The sequence below is a fragment of the Sciurus carolinensis genome, chromosome 1 (genome assembly GCF_902686445.1).
Source record: "Sciurus carolinensis chromosome 1, mSciCar1.2, whole genome shotgun sequence".
NCBI classification, from domain to species: domain Eukaryota; kingdom Metazoa; phylum Chordata; class Mammalia; order Rodentia; family Sciuridae; genus Sciurus; species Sciurus carolinensis.
The window spans coordinates 72,057,202-72,080,071 of NC_062213.1; the positions used below are offsets into that span (position 1 = coordinate 72,057,202).

Genomic DNA, 22,870 nt, shown 5'->3' on the forward strand with positions numbered 1-22,870 from the left:
GATCAGGACACACAAAGTGGGACAATGATTCCAAGGCATGAAAAAGGGACAAAAGCAAAAGGGAGAGAGGAATATTTTCTTTCATCATTCTGAGACAGTTTCCTATGATACAAATAATCTGTTAGTCTAATCTGAATTCCTTCATTTTTCCTTCTGAACTACATGTTTCTAAATTAGTTTTCTCTTTGACGATATATTCTGCAAAACACTATAAGAAAGATGAAATTATCACATTTCTTTATTTAGATACATCTGATCAATGTTGAGAAGAATGAATTGCTACATGACATGCTTGTATTTTTGCATTCAGATATTTACTGCTTATAAAAAGGCTACATTATTGATTCATCTTTTGTCTATATTTTATTAGTATTCAGATCTTTCTTGCAAGTTTTTATCACTGCACACATTGTATTTATATACGAATATGTAATGTAATCCTGCCCAAAATATCATTTCCCTATGCTTGAATGAAATAGAAGACAGTGAGTCCAAATACCAGGGATTTCTACAAATGTTCAATGATTTTATTCCTTGGGTTTATAGATGAAGCTTATTAAATTTTTCTGACTTACTGAGCTATCTTTTCACTTACTTTTTTATTTATTTTTTTTTTGTAATAGGGATTGAACCCAGGTATGCTTAGCCACTGAGCAACCTCCTGAGATAGTTTTATTTTTTATTTTGAGATAGGGTCTGGCTAATTTGCCAAGAACTCACTAAGTTGCTGAGGCAGGCTTTGTGATCCTCCTGACTCAACCTCCTGAGTTGCTGGGATCAGAGGCATGTGCCACTGCTCCTGGCTTACTCACATTTAATTCAACAGGACAACCTATTTCTAATGTCATCAGTCTACTTCTGTTTTTATCATACACCACAAATTATATGGGTTAAATTATATCACAAGAAATATTGTTCTTATAACTCTAGTCCTGCCATGCAGGTGTGATTCCCACGCACAAAGGCAGCTTCCAATATGCACTTAAACTCCTTGGATAAAATCATGACTCCCCAGCAGCTAACCATCCATCAACATAAGTCTGATTCCTATGGGATAATGATTCTTCACTTGTATTTTCTTTAATTCAAAGTCATGGAAAGCACATAGGCACAGCAGGTGAGACCTAATCTAAATCTAAATGTCAGTTTACCTCTTAATTAAACATAATGCAAAAGACTAAAGAAGTATATTTCATTTTATAAAAAGGACTTTGTCTACTATTCCCCTAAAAGCAAAATGAGAATTAATCAACATTTTGGAATCAAATTTTTATGTGATAATTAAAAATATAAGATAAGAAAAAACTAAAAGTGTAGGATACATAAAGTATAGATATCTGAAAATATATCTAAATATAATAATCTCTTTACCTTAGTGTGGTCCTCCAAAATATGAAAATCATTATTATTCCCTAAACATAAGGGGACAAAATAAAGCATCTTGAATTAAAGTTCATGTAAATTTTTGCAAATACCAAACCAGTTTGTCATCAATAAGGAAAAATATACTAAAAGAAATCAATATTCTGTGCTTTGTTATGTCCTGAAAGAAAAATTGAGTTACTGAATCATAATATTGCTTGTGTCTTTAACAAAAGCCCCTAAAACCTCTGCTAATAACAGCAGAAGAGGTAATGAAGGAGTTAAAAAGTATGTATGAAGGCACTTTTAGTCAAGACAAACAAATATATGAATAATAGATGACCAAAGTTCTTCCCTAAGATGTAGGGCCTGTGAGATGTTACAAAACATTGTCTCTTACTTGTGAAATGCTTCAACAAAGTCCACATGTGTGATGAACATATCCCTGAGGACTACTCCATCTGTTTATTTCCAACCACAGCTCTCTGTGAGATGAAAAGACCTTTAGGGGATCTTTTCAGGCCTCCTAACAGTTTAGTGGCTTTATCTGAAACACTCAGTCCACTGTGTGGTTGCAATATCCAGATCTTTGGCAATCATACACTCCAAGGCCAAACAAGAGCATCCCATCAAACAGCAAAAACAATTAGTGGCTGACCTCTCATATAGAGAAAAAAGACTTGTGAGTACAAGTCCCAAAGGTATGAGCAGATTATATTTGGACAATGAGAAAGCATTGTCAGAAGTGGTCCATCTGCTGAAGAAAACAGCATGCAAAAAATGCAGAATCCTTGGTCTACAGAAAGCCTGAATTTCATTCACTTCAAGAAGAATTGAGCTGCTTCCTGCGGGACCCTATAAATAGATATCTAGCAAGAGGAAAGCTACCTTCTACCAACAGAAGTGGTAAAACAAAACAAAACAAAAAAGCTGCTTCCAACTATTTTAAGAGTCACCTGGATCACACTGAAAATCACATTTCATGTAGAATATCCTGTTGATATAATTACTTTTTGTAACAATTTTGGCCTAAACTCAGAAGAACAACCTTTTTTTAACATACAGTCACAAGCTCTCACATAAAATTTTGATGTTCACATTTCTATATTCCTCATGCTTTAAGACATATCATAACATGATTTCAATGTACTGCTTAATTTTCCCCCATTTTTGTTTTATCATCTGTAAATGGGAATATTTTCACATCCACCTCATTAAGATGTTATGGAATAAAACAGAGAATTTCAGATGCAGTAGGACATTGTCCCATATTGTAGTAATGATTTTTATAATTTACAAATAAATATTTTGAGCTAAATACTGTTTTAGCATGCTCCCAAATAAATCATATTTTTACATTCTCTTTGAGATTGAATATGTAGGGTTTCAATGTGGGGGCAATGGAAACTGCAGCTTATCCCAGTCTGGAAGAACTAGTCATAAGTGTAAAAAGGGTATTTGAATGTTTTTGTCATTGATTATTTGACATCCTTTTGGAAAGAATTAATTAGGGCCAATACTGCAGACAGGTGACTGGGTATTGGAGTGAGTATTTCCTTGCTCATGGAAGCCAATCAACACATAACAGGCAGACATGAATCTCCCATAATGAGGGACTTTAGAATCTCATCAGACACCTAAAGCTGAAACCTATGAACTATTGTCAATTCTGGACCATTTAGTCACAAATCAGTTATCAACTGCAATGTGCATGAACACTTCAGGAAAATCCTTAACTGTACAAAAGGACTTAACATTAAAATTTTTTAAATAAAAACTTCATTATGTTTAAATTATATAGATGAATTCAATAAACAAAATCAGGTAGGTTATAAAATATACTTTTTATATACGCATTAGTTAATGGATTAATTAGTCACCTGCATAATTATTAAGGGCTTATTAACCACTTCCTACTTGTATAAAAAAGAAAATTGGCCAACTTCTGATGAAAGCCCCTGCCTGGTGGCATGCTAGTAAATGTTTAATAACTCTCTGGCTCTCAGGGAACTGGAAGAGGGCCTGACTTGTGACAGTTGGGTATTTTCATGATGTAAGTACTTCTTTCATAATAGAATTTTAGCTACCAATATGATGTCACTGTATGCAAGACTGGGAAGAGATGCTCAATAAATAGCAGAATTTCTACGATACAGATACTGTAAATGTATATAGCCCCCAGAGCACACATAGTAGTACAATGCAGTAAAACAATTAGAAGCATTACTTTTGAATATTTAGGATCTTTGTTTTCCAAAATAATTTAAACATTTACATAATTAATGTTTAATAAATCTGTATTTAAAAACTGGCTGAAAAAATTCCTGAAAACCTAACCATAAATTCTGCCCATCTGCTATTCACCATTCAGGTAAAAAAGCAAATGTATAGAAGATACAGTAGAAATTGAAGCAAAGTTTTCATTTGATATTTAAGAATCAACAGAAGAGTCTCCAGTATTGAAGGGTCACACACAGTCCTGCCTTGGAGCTAAAGATGACTGTAGATGATTTCTTGAAAAAGTCTCACATCTAAGATATATTACCTTTACTTCCAAAAACTATATTTTGAAGGATGTCCTTCTTATATTTTAAGAATTTGACTATTTTCAATAATGAAAATTTTATATTCCCCATTACCGTAATTAAGGTCATTTGCAGTTAGTTAGTGGTACAGAAAATGCAACTTGAGAGTACAGCATTCTTCTTTTTACCTTAATTAACCAAATTAACCAATCAACCTCTTCCATAGATGGTGGTTTCCCACATGCAAGTTCTTATTCTACTATATATTAATCAATACCAACATATAACTATCATATGTCTCTCATTACTAGAATAGAGAGAAACTGTCAGCAAATAGTTGCACTTACATCACCAACATTGAGCTCATAATCTCTTGAAAGAACCTGATTGCTACAAATCTGTTCCAGTACATCTAGATAATAAATGAACTGAACATCTGCCTGAACCATTCAGAATGCAAGGATCTGTGGAGAGAGTGGAAGGAAGGTGTACAACTTTTAATTACACTTGATGATTCAGGTATACAATTAGGAAAATCATTCTAATGAATGATCCTCTAAGGAGAAGAGAAAAGGAAAAGGGAAAAAAGTTTAATAAAATCATTAGCTCTGTCATAATTTCCCCCTTGCTTCCTTCAAAAATCGGTTATCTGATTCTTGCATTTGGAACTCTTATCAGCACCCCAAATCCTGTTGCCCACCAGTCTTCACCCTCATCTCCCTTTGCCAATGGATAAACAGCCCTCCTTCAAATCAATGAACCAGGGGCTCTTTCACTAGCATCAAAGAGAACAGCAATTTACAGCTCCGGGGTTTCACCTTCTCTATTTTATGTCAACACTTTCATCTGCACTTTTTAAAAACTTTTTATTTTGCTCATCTTAAAATATCCATTCTATACTCTACCTAGACCTAGACAAGAATATTCCATCACAGGGTATTCAGGGCTTATCTCCCACTTTAGTATCATTGTAAAACATGTAAAATTAAAAATGTAAAATTGATAGTTTGTGCCATGTGTCAGTTGCATGTACTACTATTTAACTGACATTTTGAATACTAATCATTGATAAAGTATTATCTTTGAGTGCAAAGTGATATTCAGTTATCGATGCATGAAGATTCACACACATTAACACCAGCTAGTGTTAATGGGGATTTAAAGTGTGAATTTTTGATGCAACTAAGAAAGAAGCTACACTTAACCTTATCAAGTATTTGTCAAATAGTCTCCTTAAAATTATATTCAAAACATTTTCAAAATTAGGTTTGAAAAATTTTCTCTTTTATTCAAACTTAATATTAAAGTTACTTTAAAGTATAATACTGAAAGTATTTTAAGAAAATCAAAATAAGCAATTGCATAAAGAATCATTGTGGTTTCCTTTTTAAACTTCTTATTGTTTTCTAAATACTAACTTAATCAGTCTTACTTTGCTTCTTTAAGCAAGATTATTTCATGTGATAAAAACAAATGATCAACAGCAAAATAAACATGCAGATTTATTTTTCCTGTTCATTCGTCTAAACTTTTACAAACAAGACAAGCAAATTTTATGTCAATGTGCATTTTGTCTTTAATGCCAGTATCTTAAGTAAGATCAACTCCAAATTTTATGTTTACTTATTCAAAATTCCTTCTTTATATAATCTGAATAATAATTCAAATCTTCAGGAGACTTTATATATTGCTACAACACAAATAAAATTTGCAAGTTATTTTTTAAAAAAGACAAAGCAGCTCATGTTTTAATAGTAAATGCTATTGAAGTTCTGAGGATAGAAAACAATTTATTTCTCAAAATCCTATAATAAGGATTATCCTCTTAGAAAAAAATAAAGAAAAAATGGGCACAACAAAAATCCATGTGTAAGTGACCAGCATAAAAATGATTTGATCAAAATTGGGGCCATTACTCTAAGATCAATAGCACTTTATGACAAATAAAATTACACAGGTATATATAAATATTTCCATTTCAGTGAACTTTGTTCAATTCTATCTTCTCAATTTTATGACCTTGAAATTCATTTCAGAAAAGCTGAACTCCATGTATTCAAGGATCCAAGAGTATGAACACAGGTGGTTTATAGAATACTGAGATGTATCTCTATGGAACTGCGGATGTAGATTTGAAGAAGTGGGAAATAATGCCATATTGGTAGAATATTTAGGGCAAATGTTTGTTTAAATAAAGACATTATGTTTTTTTAAAAAGGAGTGACCTGATGAAAATACCATTTAAGGAAGATTAATTAAGCAAACTTATTGAGGGAAAATATAAAAAGTCTGTGAGGACAGGGCAGAAATGTAAAAGAAAGGTTTTAGGACAGGAAGAATCATACATCAGGTTTCAATGTGAAGAATCTGAAATTTTATTCAATAAAATGAAAAGAGAAATAAGTGACTGAAGCTTAATAGAGAAAAGATCTAAGTGTATAAATTTGACAGTGTATGCCAAGGAGGGTTAAGCCATGAAATCTTCAGAAATTGCTTATAAGTATGCACTAGAAAGACATATTCAAATTAATATCAGTCAGGGCTACAAATATAAGGACCTTGGTCTGAGATCTATTGCCCAACATAGTGACTATGATTAACTGAAATGTACTGTGTATTTCAAAATAACTGAGAGTAAATTTCAAACATCTCACACAAAAAATAGGGTAGGTGATAACTATGATAATTAACTCATTTTAATTATTCCATGTTGCATAAATGTGTCAAAATATCACATTATAGTCCATAAACATGTGTGATTATCATTTGTCAATTATAACAATGATGATAATACAATTAGGACTTTAAAAAGTCAAACGGGAACATTTTAAACTTCACAAATAAGGTCTAGAATAATTTTAGTGTGTCATAGAGAATAACTCTTGAAACCATTTACTCCAAAGAAGCTTTAAAATCATGCAGTATGAGCCTCAAGTCACATTTTATAAAAAGCAGAATGAACCAGGGCTAAGGAAATAGAGGCAATATCCAAAGATGGCCACAAGGGGGCACCTGGTTCAGCTCCTCCTGGGCACTCCTCTGGACATCCTTTCTAGTCCAAAGGATGAACTTGACCAGGCCTACTTTGAGAAAGAGCATGGAGCCTGGTGCAGATACATCAGATACCCCATGTCTTAGTGACCGTTCTATTCAGGAAAGGAAATGGCTCAGCCTTCCAACAGCACAATTCTCAAGGATCCCATTAAGATGATTCCATGTTTTCAGAGACATTAAGCTTACGGAATAGAAACAACACAGCTGGAAAAGGTAAAGAGCTGAGGAGATCCAGAGGGTCAACTCAGCTAAGCTTAGGTCTGAGTCATCCTAGGAGATCAACCCTCTTCTCACCATTTACCTTCAGAAACTTGAGTATGTCCCCAACAGCCTTAAGAATGATCAGAAGTTCTTTTTAAGTTCTTTGGAACCACATGACTCTCTTCATTTGAACGTATCCCATAATCATTCAAGGAGTCTTCAATAATTTAAAATTCCCGAGTCTGTCTACAAAATATTTCTGCTGGGTGGAACTTGGTGTAGCTTGAGCCACTCTCTCTCAGAAACCTCTCAGGTGACTCTCTTATCACCAATTCCATGACCCCCATGAGGAAACCACACACTAGATAAAAGTTCTCAAGCCTTAGCCACCCTACCAGGTAGTTTTAAACTACAGAAACATCTTGTCTCACAGTTCTGAAGGCTAGAAGTTCAACATCAAGTGGTCAGTAGGGTCATGCTTCCTTTGAATCCTCTAAAGGAGGGGGTTTCTTGCCCCTTTCTAGCTTCTGGTGGTTTTCCACAATCTGTGGCATCCCTTGGCTTGTCCGGCATCATTCCATCCCAGCATCAAATGGCATCCTTTGTGTCTTCACTTCTCCTCTGAGTTTACCTGTCTTTGTGTCCTCATTTCCCTTTTTCAAGGCCACCAGTCATAATGGACTAGGACTTAGCTTAATGACTTCATTTTAACTTTACCTTTATAATAAACCCCATTTCCAAAGAAGATCAGACTCTGAGGTGCAAGGAGTTAGGACATCAACATATCTCTTGAAAGAAACTATTCGTCATCCCTCAAGACTCTCCTCAGTCCTTTGCCTTTAGAGTATTCTCTTAGTTACTCATTTCCTCATAACAGCAAAGCACTCTGCTAACTAAAGGGTCCATGACAATTGTAATCCATGTTAATTGTATTAATGACAATGCTAATTTAAAATTGCTGTTTAGCAGTTTTCTAAAGGTTTAATAAAATTATTAATTAATTCTCACAAAAGAAAATGTCTCTGTTGCTACATATACCTTGAAACATGATGGAAAACATTTCTCATATTGACTCTGGCATTACAAACCTGCCTTAACTGGGACAAAATACAAAATATAAATATTTTTAATAACTATATGTATATCAAAACTACAATCTTAACCTCACAGAAAAAAATAAAAATTTTCATCATCATCATTTCTTGGCATACATCTTTATTATTATTGTTGTTAAATTCAGTGGTTAGTTTTAACTTTTATCTTGAAATACCAGCTATTTTTTTTAAGCAAGTTGGCTATTCTGTATTTTTTGCTGGTTCCTTGTTATCTACTCATCCTATATTGAGTTCTGACTTCACTACTATTCTCATTTATCTCCACAGTCTTTTCCAAGGTGATCTCATCCAGGGTTTTAAATACCAATTTCGTTCAGGAGTTCCAATTTTGGGCGTTCAGTACAATCTTGTCCTGAGTTCCAAGCTCATGTGCCTGGCCATCAGTCAGAATCTTAAAGTGTCCAAAACAGAGCCTTTCTGTCTCCAAACACTTCTGCTTGATCTGCACACATACACACACACACACACATACACACGCACACCAATCTTCCCACTTTTTGTGAAAGCACAATTCTTTCTGCTCTTCAAGAAGTGTTGGACTACCCCTCAGCATTGGCCAATGCAGGATGACTTTAACACCAGTCACATTATAAAGAAATTCTCATTATTAGCCATGATTTTAATTTCCCTAACCTTTTCTAAGTTTCATAGGTTGAACTAGAGTATTGAAATACAGAGAATGGAATCTCAGTGATTAAGAATTACATTGCACAGGTGAAGAAAAAGATCTATTAAAATTAAAACCAAGTAAAAACAAAAGTATCATATCTACATAATAAAAGAAATGTGTTCCTGCATTGGCTGTTCAATACCTATGACAGAGAGCTACGTATTTCATATGACTTAATTAAAAACTTGTTATCATAACTACACCACCATCATTCAAACACCTCCAATATGCTTCATCTTAGCTTTAGAGTGAGGTGACTTTACTCAAAGATGGTTTGCATGCAGTAGAGAGAGAAAGAAAATGAAACTTTTGTTTCCACTGTGAGAAAAAAAAATGCTAGTGTTCTCTAATTTGAAAGGATGTTCTCTAAAATGAAAATATACATCCCATGCACACGGAAAATTCTGATCATTTTTATGCATCTTTTAGGGTTTCTGTGATATGTCAAGAAACAGATTGGAGATTTGTTGCACTGATTATTAGTCTAACAGTAAATATGAGTTTCAGTTTAAAGTGATGCAAAGTATAATAAATCTTCCCTGGTAGCAACATCCCAAAACAAAGTTTTTGTTGAACATGACTTAGAGCCTAACCTCTCTGATATTGGGAAGATATCCAAAGCTTGGGGGTATACTACCTACACCACAATATGTTCAACACTTCTCTGAGGAAGCTGGGAGAAGATGGCTTTGAAATGACATTTGAAGTTAATGTTAGACTTTAAAAACTTGCAATTGAGGTTCATTTACATGTGGTGAAGAGCTGGGCACAGTGGCACATGCCTGTAATCCTAGAGGCTTAGGATGCTGAGACAGGAAGATCGTGAGTTCAAAACCAGTCTCAGCAAAGGTGAGGGGCTAAGCAATTCAGTGAGACCCTGCCTCTAAATAAAATACGAAATAGGGCTAGGGATGTGGCCCTGAGTTCAATCCCCAGTAATCGCCCCCAAAAAATAAATAAATAAGATAAATGTGGTGACCAAAACAGCTTCCTAAAGCATATTCTCAGGTATTCTTAAGTCTAAACTAACCTAACTGATGATAGAATACATATTATTTTTTAAAAGCAATCAAAACCAAAAATATCTTTACGTAAAATGTATTTAAAAGTTCTTGGATGACTTGTTTGATCTGTGGCACTGCAATGAATCACTTTTTCAGAAAAGAGTCCCTTCACAGTTTTCTATCGTCATGTATTTATTCTTTTCACTTTCTCTTTTATTTCATCCAGTAAAATCATGAGTATGAATACAAAATGTGGGGCAAATACATACATTTGCTTAGGGATAGAAGCATGGAGAAAATGCAATAATGGAAAATAGAGCAGTGCAAGGAAGAAAGTAGAAGACAGATTTTTTTAAATCAAAGCTCTTGCACAGATACTAAACTAAAAATGATAGGTTATCTCTGATTAGATATTCCTGTCCGATTTTTTTTTTTTCACTACAAAGGGTACACAGTTCAGATGAAATAGGAATAAAATAATTACAAAAATCTTTCTTTCTTTTAACTTTTAGGAGGCGCTTATGTACCATCTGTTTATTGATCTTGCAGTTAAGTCTTAGTCACCAGCATGGAGATTCTGTTCAGCAAATGGGATCGCTGAATGCCACCCCTGTCAACACCCACACTTGTTTACTGCTTCATAACCTCCAGGTTCGAACAGTTGGTGGAACAGAGAAAAACATGAAAGGGAAAAAAGAAAGACAGCTTCAGTGGAAAGAGTACCAGATCTAGGAAGCATAGACTTCTATTCTGCAATATACTGGAGCAGGCTTACAGGGCTCAGAGAGTTGGTTTGTTAAATTTTCAGGAATTTTGTGAGCCAGTTGTTAAACACAATGATTATTAACAATTAAACTATACAAACCTAAATTTAAATAAATCATTTAAAAACAGATACTAAATATTTAAAATCTACCCTTTCCTATTTATCACATTTATCTATGTTTTTGAGGTTATTGGTGCCTATTTCATCTGTATGCTAAAAACTGTACCTTAAAGTGTACTTGAAATTGACCAAGATGGAAATTTGAACATACTACAAATCAGAATGTGACTCATCCATTGATGGTCTAAACCCAAGAAAGTAATGGATAAGTATTTTTCAATAATACACATTAAACCTTAAAGTGTGTCATGTATATAATCAGTCTTGTCAATAGCACAAAAGAAATTGAATTAATTTTCCAGTATTTGGAAACTATTATCCAATTCAGAAAAATATCTGTTCATGTCATTGATGAAATTCCAATGTATCTTCCTTGCTTTATTTTCTTTTCTTCTTAAAATAAATGAAAATATTAACTAGCATTCATATCAGAACTACAGAGCCAAGAGTTTTATCAAATTTGACAAAAGGATTCTGCTAGATTTCATTGGTCAGGCAAAATTTACATAAGAGTATTACATTTTTATTAGTATTATGCTTATCAAATGGAGGGCTACACACTAATAAATATTACCATATACAACATAACAATGTAATATATAAATTCATGTTTTGTTTTATTTGATACAATTGTCAAATGTTTATCATCATCCCACCAAATCATCATCCCAAAACTCTCAATGTTGAAAAAAAATTATTTAACTCTATGAATATCAACTTCCTCATCTGCAAACCTACTAAATGGGACCTTTCTCAGAGAACAATTTTAGGAGACAAAAAAAATGTTTATGCCAAAATCACATATGGAATGCCAATAATAAGTACTATCATAATTTCAGCAAATATATTTCTGTTCCTAATATGAACACTAAGAATTAGCAATTGCAAAAATGAATAATGTTCATATCCCCTACCCTCAAGTTGCTTATAATCTAGTGATGAGCGATAATAACTTAATAACCTGAGATAATTGAAAAGAGGATGAAGCTGGAAAATATTATGTTAAGTGAAATAGGCCAAGCCCCAAAACCAAAGACCCGATGCTTTCTCTGATAAGTGGATGACGATATATAACGGGAGGGGGTCGGTAATGGGGGGGAAGAGAAGAATGAAGGAACTTTGGATGGTGTAGAGGAAAATGAGTTGGGAGGGAGTGGGGGATGGAAAGATGGTAGAATGAAATAGTATTAACCCGTATATATGATTACATGAATGGTATGAATCTACATTGTGTACAACCATAGAAATGAAAAGTTGTACCCCATTTGTGTACAAAAAAGTGACCTAAAATTATAAATGGAGGGAAAAAAGGATACAAATGTGTCAGAAAAAAATGGCTGAGATTAAATGAAAAGAAGTGATTTCACATGATGTAAGAAGCAAGAACACAGAGAAATGGAATTTTTTAGATAAGGTTTGAGAATAAGTTGCATTTAATCAGTTCAAAAAGTGCACATGAAAAGTGGAAGCATTCTGGACTGATGAACGATACCTCAAAGTTGTTAGCATAACTATCACAGCAGTAATTAAGAAAATCATAATTGTATTGACAAATCTGCATAAATAACTATGTTATTTCCATGTAAAATAGAAATTATGTCATTATGGGTTATACAATCCAGTGTGCCTATCTACAGACTTACAGAATCTAGTGTTGACCAAATATTCAGCTTCCCAATTTACAAGTCTAAAAATCAAATACAAATCGTCTCTTGGCCTATTTTCCTTAGTGAAAAAAGGCATTTCTGTTTGAGTGAAATTTTTAAATTATTTTTTAAAAATACTCTATAGAATATGTTCTGCCTAAGTTTTGGCAGGACAGAAAGGACTGTCCAAAGACTTAAGTCGTAATGAATTCCAAACCAATGAATATATAAATAATGCAAGCATTATGTAAACAATGGGTATATCCAAAGTGAGGTTTTCATGGAACATTGAAGCAAAAAGAAAGTGAAAACATGTTAAAACCTTCAGGGAACAAGACTAACTACTAAACAGCATTATTTCATCTTTCAGTTAATGAGTTTTGCAAGAGTTGACATTACTCAGTAAAGTTCATTGAAAGCTTTTTCCGGCTGCTTGTCAAAATATGCTAGTTACACCTTTGTGGTTTGTGACAAGACAAATGCAAGGCTTAGAAGAAAGAGTGGAGGAGCACCTACAGGATCTGTGTTAAGTGCAGTGAAAGGTAGATGTCTATTAATCGCTCCCACACCAAAGTCTGACACAAAAGGTATGTGGCCTTGACCTCTAGTGATCACGGAATAGACCGCAGGGTCAATCTAGTTTCCAAAGGGATTAAGAGTACTTGTTCTAAATCGAACTGTCTTTTTCTCTCCACTCTGTTTTTCAACTCCCCATTCTACGCACTTCCTCCGCAAGGGCAGCGGGCCAAAAAAGCCAGTTTAGTCTGTTCTCTCCCTGATGACAGCTGTCAGTCTTTCGCTAATCTGCGGAATTGAAAGAGAAAGAGCTGGAACTACTCTGTTTAAAAGCACACAGCTAGATCTGCTGAAGGTAAGAATCACCTCGTTCTTAACAGAGTTGAGGCAGCTGCTGTTTCATCTGACCCTGTGTATTCCCAAAGCCCATCCTAATTAAGCAACGTTCCTGGAAATCATCCCAAGAAGAAAGAGACCACAAGCCCCTGAGTAACTTCAGCAGGAGTGCGGAGGGTGCTAAAGCCAGGTGTCCGAACAAGGGGCGGAGAAAACGCTCACTCCTGGAGCGCCTCCGCCGCAGCCCCTGGACCGCGTGGCGACGCCCGGCAGGGGCGCAGTGAACCCTAGCGCGTGGGACCCGAAGTGAGACCGCGCCCTCCCGTGGGCAGGGGAGACCCTGTGAGTGCCCGAGGCTGTAAAGCAGTGTGAGTCCAACGAAGCGGCAGGGAGGGTTGGGGCCCGCAGGAGCGCCCAGTTCGCCCTCCCGCCACTTTCCCCGAGCTGGGGATCCACCGAGAGAGCCCGAAACACCGATTCCCGAGCAGCGGCCGGTCGCGGACGGAAACCAGTCTCAGGGCGGGGACGCGCGGGACACTCACCAGCTGCAGAGCGCAAAGGCAGATGAGCGAGCAGCGCCCGGTGCAGCAGCCCATGGTGCCTGTGGTGTCCGAGTTGCTCGGGCGGCGAGATCCACGTTCTCCGGTGCTGCCGCTTCCTGACTCCGGAGCAGCACCCCGCCTGGCGCTTGCCCGGCCCGGCCCAGGCACGCCGACCCCGCGGCCGCAGCTAGCCGCTTGCCGCTCTCGGGCTCAGGGCTCGCGCCCGCCTTTGTTAGTTTCCCGGCGGGGCGGGCCGAGGTCAGTGAGGCGCGCACGACCCGAGCGTCTGGCGGGGGTCTCTGCCTCCCACTGTGTAGGTCTGCTTCTTGGGTAGGGGGAGCCGGCTAGGCGGGCGGGGCGGGGGGCGGAAGGAGGCTACAGATGGTGAGTGGGTGAATGTCTCTTTAGGGGAGGGGAGTATCTAGGAGGTGGGCGTCTGGAAAGTGCAGTGGGCTGTCTGGGTCGGGTGTGTGGGGGGTGTGTGTGTGTATGCGCGTGTGTTGGGAGGGGATGAATGAAAGGGAGTGCCACTGGGGAGGATCAGCCTGTCTTGTTAGGAGTCTTTGGGGAAAGAGAAAGAGGGACAGAGAGAAAGAAAGAGAATGAATATGAATGAGCGTGAATTAGGGCAGCGGGTGGTGATGGAGCCCCTCTGAGACCAATATAATTGGGGAGATGCGAACTGGGCTTTTTGCTGGAGGCTGGGAGAGTGGTCGGAGGCAAAAGAAGGGAAAAGGTTTAGCTGATCTGCCCTGGAAATGGAGAAAATTGGGATGATTTGGCGTCCGGGGAGGAAGGGTCCAGAGGCGAGAAACCAAGGGTGGGCACGGGTCACAGAACCCAAGTCAGATGTCCGGAACGTGCCCGGCTCCGAGCGCTGGCAGCTGAAGGGGGACCGGCGGCGCAGTCCGCTGTACTGGGCGCAGAGCGCGCAGCTACTGGTCTCCAAGCTGAGGTCGCTTTTGTCCGCTGCAGTCGGTTGCTGGGAGGGCGCCCCTGCTGGAGTCTGCGAGGGAAAGTTGGACAGACTTGGTTTGCTAGAAGCGCTGCGGAGAAGAGATGCGTTGGTCCAGGGCACAGGGACAAATTGCGATGCTGGGGGAAATGGCTTAAGGTTTTCACCCCAAGGAGTCTCTGAAATCCTCATCCAGGAGTGGGAAGAAAGAAGTCGAAGAAGAACAGTATGTGTAGCTCTTTGTAGGAACGGAGCATGTTTGCAGAATAAAGATTAGTAAGATTTCTTCCTAGAGAGAAATAGAAAAGGACTTGGAATTAAGACCTGCCTCTTGATACTTAAGATTCTGGACAAACTCTCTATGAATCCCAGGGAAACTCTGATTCTCTTCCACCTAAAAGAATTGAGCAGAGTTGTCCTGTGGAGAATTAAATTTTATCAGGGCTCAGAGTCAGATTCATGGGTGCATTCTCAGTACCTAGTGGAACTGCCAAGAACAGTCAGAACAGGGAACTAGCCTCCTGGCCAAGCCTCTTCTTTGGCGTGGAAACACTGCTTCTAATCCAGTGCTGCACTCCTGGGTTCTCCGTGTTAGGCTGATTAAAAAAAGAGAGAGAGAGAGAGAGAGAGAGAAGAAGGGGAAGAAGAAGAAGGCAGAGAATCTTTGCATTTTTAAAACATTTGTTCCATACCTGGAATCTGCTCATTCATTCAGGCATTAAAGGGACTTTAGTTTTTATTTGTTTTGCAATTAACTATTTCTGTAACATTTCTTTAGGACCTATGTTTATAATTTTAGACAGTTTTAATTCCCAGGAAAATCTTCTCATATCTTTGTAATTCTAGCAAGGCCATATGAATAACCTTATGATTTGAGTCAGTAAAACAGTCAAGAACATTCATTGTTTAGAAACAGTTCTGTTTCTTATCATGGAGAAGGGAGAAATGGAGTCAGAAACTTTTTTTAAAAACAAATTTTACCCCAACCTTTAAGACATCCATGATCAAGAATTATGTGGACATGCTACCTTCATGTACAATAAACACATCCATTATTGTTATCTGGGTATGAGGTGACCCTCAAAAGCTCCGTGTTAGTGAAGGAATGTTAAGAGGTAAAACGATTGGATTCTAAGAGGTATAACCTAATCAGTCCATCCTAGTTTGAATGGACAGACTGGGTGGTAACTGTAGTTAGGTGGGGCATGACTGAAAGATGGGTCACTGATTGCAGGTCCTGGAAGGGTTTATCTCTTGTGTAGTTCCTTCCCCCTTCCTGCTCTCTTCCTGTTCTCTGCTTTCTGGCTCCCACAAGATGAACAGCTATTCTCAGCTGAATCCTTGAACCATGATGTTCTGCCTCACTTTGGGCCCAGATCAATGGAGTGGACTGACCATGGACTGAATCTCTGAAACTGTCAGTTTAAAAAACTTTTACTCCTCTAAGTTCTTATTGGTAATTTGGGTCACAGTGACACAAAGCTGACTTTAACACCTATCCTAGTAGATGAAAATAATACAAAAAACAGACCCAGAAAAATAATTTAACATATGAAAAAGGCCACTACAGAAAGTCATGAGTCATTGACTTCCCTAAAAGTTGTAAGAAGCAATTGAAGAGTGAGAGCACATGAACCAGTCTTTTCTCCATAACTTCCAGAAATTACCATAGTCTCTTCATCTCCAGAGACTGATAAAAAGTGGCATAAAGATATTACCTCCTCCTCCTTGTCAAATTATATATGTTAAACCAGTATACTTTAATCACGATTGTACATATTTATTTAGGAAGTACTATACAGCAACTAGCATGTATTGGGTTCCAGACACCAGGTTCCGATCTAAGTGCTTTGGGTGTATTGATTTATTTAACCCTCACAACAGCCCCACGAGATGGGTGCTGTGAGCATCCCCAGGGAAGGAACTCAAAAACCCGAGCGAAAAGTTCTTGTACTACCAAATGGAGGAACAGGAGTGCAAGGACAGGCAAGTTGACTCCATATTTACTACACTGCTTCTGAAACAGAAGACACAAGTGGCACTTACCAACAGTGGAATGAACAGCTCCTTCAGAGGTAGTCATAATAATTTGCATTGATCTAACCTCCAGAATTAGTATCATCCATGTGCTATGATTTTAGGAGACCAAAACAGTCCCCTGTATCTCTCCCTTTCCCATTGCACTTCTTTCCCAAGAGATCCAGATTGGAGCTTCTTTTCTGTGTAATTTAAGACCATTAAACTGCATTTGTCTTAAAGGCACTTAAAGATCCAAAGATAACACAATACTAGCAACAAATCTAGAAATTGTGTAAAGCTGCCTTTATTTTTCTCTGTTATTCTTGTCTTCTAAATTGTACTAAAATTGAAGTAAATATCACCCCCCCCCTTCCCCCATTTCCTCCCTTCTTCCATCCTTCCCTCCAGTAGCTTCTACTTGCATTGTCTCTCATTTCTCATGATGTGAAGGGTCATGATAACCAGGTATTCACAGGTAATGATATGACTTCTTGCCCTCCCCTCAAGACCCTGCAGGTGGGAAGGCAGAGCGGACAACAAATAAGGTAGCGCCTCCTCTGAAGGAGGTTGATGCCCAGTACTGTCACTGGGATTTTTTCCTATGAGGGTTAGGGAAGATTTAAAAGAGGAATTGTCTATCTCCTGGGAAGAGAAGAGAGTAGAAAATGACAGAGCAATGAAAAGAGTGGGACCTGGAGAGAAGATTGGAAAACTGAATTGAAGAAGAAATAATAATCCAAGTAGAATAGCACATCAGATATGTGGTTGTCTATGCTACTTCCTGGACCTAGAATCTCAAAACAGCCATCTGGCTTCCCTGAGAATCCTTTCTTCCTGCGTATGAAGTGGGTGCTATGATGTGACTTGCCCGGAGGACTGAGCTTCCGCGTGTGCTCCTTATCCTCTGGCATCCTGGCCCGTGTGGGTCTCAGCCTCCTTCTCATCCCATGGTGAACTCCACTGTCATGCCATCTGAAATAGCTCCCTGGCCATTCCGTGTTGTTTTGCTTCAGGTCACTTATGCTCCTACTTTATGATTTCCTGTTTTCCCCATTCAGATACAATGCCATTTCCTTAGTATTTATAACTATGGATAAATGATTGAAAGATGAAAATATATGTATATTTTTAGACTAATAATACAGGCATAGTGTTGAATATTGCTATAGTTGGAATGTATCCTTCAAAGTTATGTTGAAAGGTGTGACAGTGTTAAAAGGCAGGACTTTTAAGAAGTGATTAGATCATGAGGACTCTGCCCTCATGAATGGATTAATGCCATTATCCACTATCTTATGAGTGGATTTGTTATGAAAGGAGGGTTTTCCTCTTCTTCTTATCCACTCCTTCTCCACCCTTTCTTGCCATGTGATGCCTTCTACCATACATGGCATAGCACAAAGTCCCTCACCAGATGTGGCCCTTCGATCATGGACTTTTCAACCACCAGAACCACAATCCAAACAAGCTTTTTATTGTTCATAATTTTCCCGGTTTGTCTCACTCTGTTACAGCAGCAGAAAATGGACTAAAACAAATACGTATAGCCATACAAATAATATATAGTAAGTATTCAACATACATAAATAAACATGTCCACACATACCTAATGCCATTTGAGTCTATATGGGTTTTTGTTTGTTTTTGTTTCACGTCTATCATTTTCATTTATTTGTTTCTTGGTAAAATTGCTTTGGAGAACCTCCAGTTCTGTCTTTCTTAAAGTTGAGGTGAGGGTGAAGAGATTTTCCAGACTACTGGATAACTGGGAGAAGGGGAGACAGCACACCTAAAAGACTACACTGGAAGTACATACTTATGTATTTATAGGATCCCAATTTTGGGGGGTCGGCAGGACTTTTAAACACAGGTTCAGTATCCCTTATCCAAAGTACATGGAACTGCTGGTCTTTTGGAGTTTTGAAATATTTGCACAGACATAATGAAATATTCTAAATCCAAATTTAATTTGATTCATATGTACCTTACACAATGTGAAGGTGATTTTATGCAATATTTTTAGTACACTTGTGTTTTGACTAAAATGCGAAGTCAAGTGTAGCTTTTCCACTGGTGGAGCATTTTGAACTTGATTTTCAGATCAGGTACACTCAACCTGTACTAGGATGTGTGATACCAGTTCCTCCTCAAATGAAAGTTTATTTTTAATTAAAATTATTTTTCAGTTATTTCACTATTTTGTTTCTTTGTTTAAGCCTTACAGTTCTATATTTTTGTTTGAATGGAATAATTTATAGCCTGATTAAATTTCTTATCTTCACTGTAAAAATTTTTAAATGTGCCCCTAAATATGTGCTTTCTCTTTGATACCTGTTAATATTGAGCCTCTCCTCAGGACCTTGTTGGAGCAAGTCAAATATAATCCTTTATACCTCCTCCTACAAATGGCTTCATTTCATGGTTATCCGACAGACATTGCAAAAACAGGTTGCCAGTTCAGTTGAAGCAAAGATAATACTTCCATTGCTGCAAAATGTGGACACACATACAGAGAATTCAAAGTTTGTCCTTGAAGAGCTTCGATATATTAGGGTGCTGTTTCATGCCTGTTGAGGCTGCTCGTTTTGTAGAATTGGTTTACTAGTTATGTGTAAAAGTGTAAATTTAGAAAGGAAAATGGGGAGAGGTGGCAGTTAAAATTTCTGTATATTCTTACACCCTAAAAAGAAAGATGCTTCTTGCTATTGTAAGTGCTTTCTATCTTAGCATTTAAATACCCCCAAGCCTGTTATTTCATTGGGAGATAAGAAGAGAAAGAAATTGGGAACTGATATGTGATGTGAGGTGCTTTTAAGGGAACTAGAAAGCCTGAAGAGTGAGAGATTTACAAAAGGAGAAAGGATAAGGAAAATTCTTTTGGTATATTGATTCAAGAAATATAACTGGTTTTGTAATTTGAAAGAACCAAGCACCACCTTTTAAATTTCTGTTTGGGTTAAAACAAAAAGACTTCAATAATAATTCTATTTTTCAATGTTCTAATGACACTAATCTGATTATCATAATTAGTATTGCAATGATATGCATTAAGCAATTTTCTACTATCATGCACTGAGCAGCCCCAAATGACACCAGCAAGTCCAAGCCTTTCTCAAACTGTTTTATTGCTGAGTGTCAGCATCTATTGGAGATTCTGGGCAGCAAATATTACAGCATTCCTACTATGTGATGTGGGAACCACAAGTCAGAGTCCTTGTATCAGGGACAGAAACACTTCATTAGTGTCATTAAAATTTAGCTGGGCTGCCCTCTGCTTTCCTCAAGATTCAGAAGGTCAGTCAGACTAATCCTCACAGTGGCTTAGCTAGGTTCTCAAGAACTGACAGTAACAAAGGAAGGGAGGAGTTAACATGACTGAAAGTGAAAAGAAACACTAATGAGAACTCTCAGAGAATGCAGACGCCACCCCAAACATTTTATATGTGCTTGCTTATGTATCTATGTTGTTGATTACATTGAGTGCTCCAAAGTAAAGATAAAATCCACTCCCCCCAACGCTACCATTTTTAGCCAAAGTAAACACTCCATATCATTTATGACAGAGTATCACTGTCAGATGATAAACTTTGGGGCATATTTCCTCAAATGTGTCTGGCTGAAGAATCCACCCTGTATTATTGCATTATACTTAAGAGGTTACCATTAAGGTGAGTGAAAGGTAATGGGGTTTTGGTGTATGACTTTTGCAACTCTATCATAAGTCTAAGATTATTTCAAAGTAAATAAAAATAAGAAAATCATGTAAAATGTGGTATGTGTATACAGTAGATGTAAGCAATACTAAACAAATTACTGATCACAAATATAATACTTGTATCAACTCAGGCTAAAATGGAGAAAGCTGTTTCTAACATTGAATCAGTTTTTATTTGTTCATAATATTTAAATATGCATGTAAAATTCCAAATAACTATAACAGTACACATAAATATATAATTTATCTCTTCTTTTCCTCTACTGAGGATCAAACTAAAGGCCTTGCTCATGCTAGGTAAACTACTACTGAACTACACCCCTAGACCGCATTTGTCTTATTTCTTAAATCACTTAAATATGCTTATAATTTAGAATGAACCTAACTCTATTTTTTCCCATGATTTTATTTTTGTGTTTTTGATTCTAAGGATCTAACCCAAGGCCTTATGCATGCTAACCACAAGCTGTACCACTGAGTTACATCCCCCAACCCTCAGCTCCACACATATTTCTTCAAAAAATTGAGAGAATTTTTAAGCAACCATTAAAATAGTAAAATCACACTAATTCTCTCTATGTTCTTAAATGAGAAAATAAGATAATGAAATGGGTAACTAGGGAGAGTGAGTAGTCATTTGTAAAATAGTTATAGGATGAAGCTGTTTTGAAAATTAGAAGTGGCATTCAAGGTCACATTGCATAGATTTGCTTTGCATTTATTATCTCCCAAACCTGCCTTCAGTAAAGCTATGATTTCACCTGAAAGAGGTACATACAGCTCACCACAGGGGAGCCCATTTTATTAGCTGGTGTCCCTTTACCTCAGTTTTATGTAGTGTGCTTATACTAAGCAGTGTTAAGGAATTGATGGATTTTGACAACTCTTGGAAACATAACTCAGTTTTGACTCTAAGTCATAAATTTACTAAGCAAAAACTAAAAGGCACAAAACCCCAATGTTTGGTTAAAAACAACCCTGAGCACCCACAAACAGATGCTCAAGTCAAGTCACTGATGTTGTAACAGAGTGAGAAATGCACAAAAGTTATTTTACCAAGTCGCAGATTTTCTGTGGAAAAAGCCTTCTTGAGATAGCATCCAACAGGAATTAGACCAGAAATTGTACAATTACTAACAGTCAAGTTAGGGTTAAACTCCAGCATATAGGCACAGGCAAAGACTCTCAATAGGACACCTACTGCCAAGAGTTAATGAATGGGATGGCATCAAACTAAAAAGCTTCTGCACAGCAAAGGAAACAATAATGTGAAGAAAAAACCTACAGAATGGGAGAAAATCTTTGCTAGCTACTCTTCAGACAGAAAATTCATACCTAGAATAATAAAGAACTCAAAATCTTAACACCGAAAATATCCAATTGATAAATGGACAAATGAATTAAACAGGCACTTCTCAAAAGAAGAAATATAAATGGGCTACAAATAAAACAATTTGTCAACATCATTAGCATTCAGGAAAATGCAAATCAAAACTACACTGAGATTTCACCTCACACCAATCAGAATGGCAGCCATCAAGAATACAAACAATAATAAATGCTGGAGAGGATATGGAGATAAAGTAACATTTTTACACTGTTGGTGGGATTGTATATTAGTACACCCACTATGGAAATCAGTGGTCCCTCAAAAGATTAGTCATGGAACCATCATATGACCCTGTTCTACTACACCTTAGTATTTATCTTGAAGAATTAAAGTCAACATACTATAGCAAAACATTCATACCCACGTTTATAGCAGCACAACTTATAATAACAACTATGGAACCAGCCTAGGTATCCATAAACACATGAATGGATAAAGAAATGTGGTATATATACACAATGGAGTTTTATTCAGTCATAAAAAAATGAAATTATGTCATTTGCAGGAAAATGGATGGAGCTAGAGAAAATTATGTTACATGAAATAAGCTAAACACAAGGCCAATGGTTCTATGTTTTCTCTCGTGTGGAAGCAATGCATCTCATGAAACTTAAAGGAAAATTAGTAGAATAGAGGAAAGGAAAGGTAGGCGGGCAGAGGAAGGAAGAAGGAAGTGCAAGAGAGTGATAATGGCCAATTATATTGTTGTAAGCACATATAAATATCTAACAACAAATCCCACAATTATGCACAAGTATAAAGCACCAGTAAATTGTGGGGGAAATTTTTTTAAATTAAAATTAAAAAATAGCTTCCAGTAAGGGTTTGCAATAGATGCATTGAATAGGGGTTGATAGTAAATTCTTTCATTGTTCTGCCTTCATTCCATTAGCCTTACCATTTTAGTACATAGGGGATCAACTTCCTCTTGCCG

The 22,870-nt window shown here is 37.1% G+C and overlaps 1 protein-coding gene across 1 annotated transcript in view; it reads right to left on the reverse strand.

Moving 5' to 3' along the window:
• Positions 1-14,793, reverse strand: part of Nkain3 (sodium/potassium transporting ATPase interacting 3) — a 642,728-nt gene extending 627,935 nt beyond the window's left edge. Inside the window, exon 1 of the mRNA XM_047563541.1 lies at positions 13,858-14,793. Within this exon, the coding sequence (XP_047419497.1) occupies positions 13,858-13,911 (54 nt within the window). The 5' untranslated portion in view covers positions 13,912-14,793. The remainder of the gene's footprint in view (positions 1-13,857) is intronic.
• Positions 14,794-22,870: the final 8,077 nt, after the last annotated feature.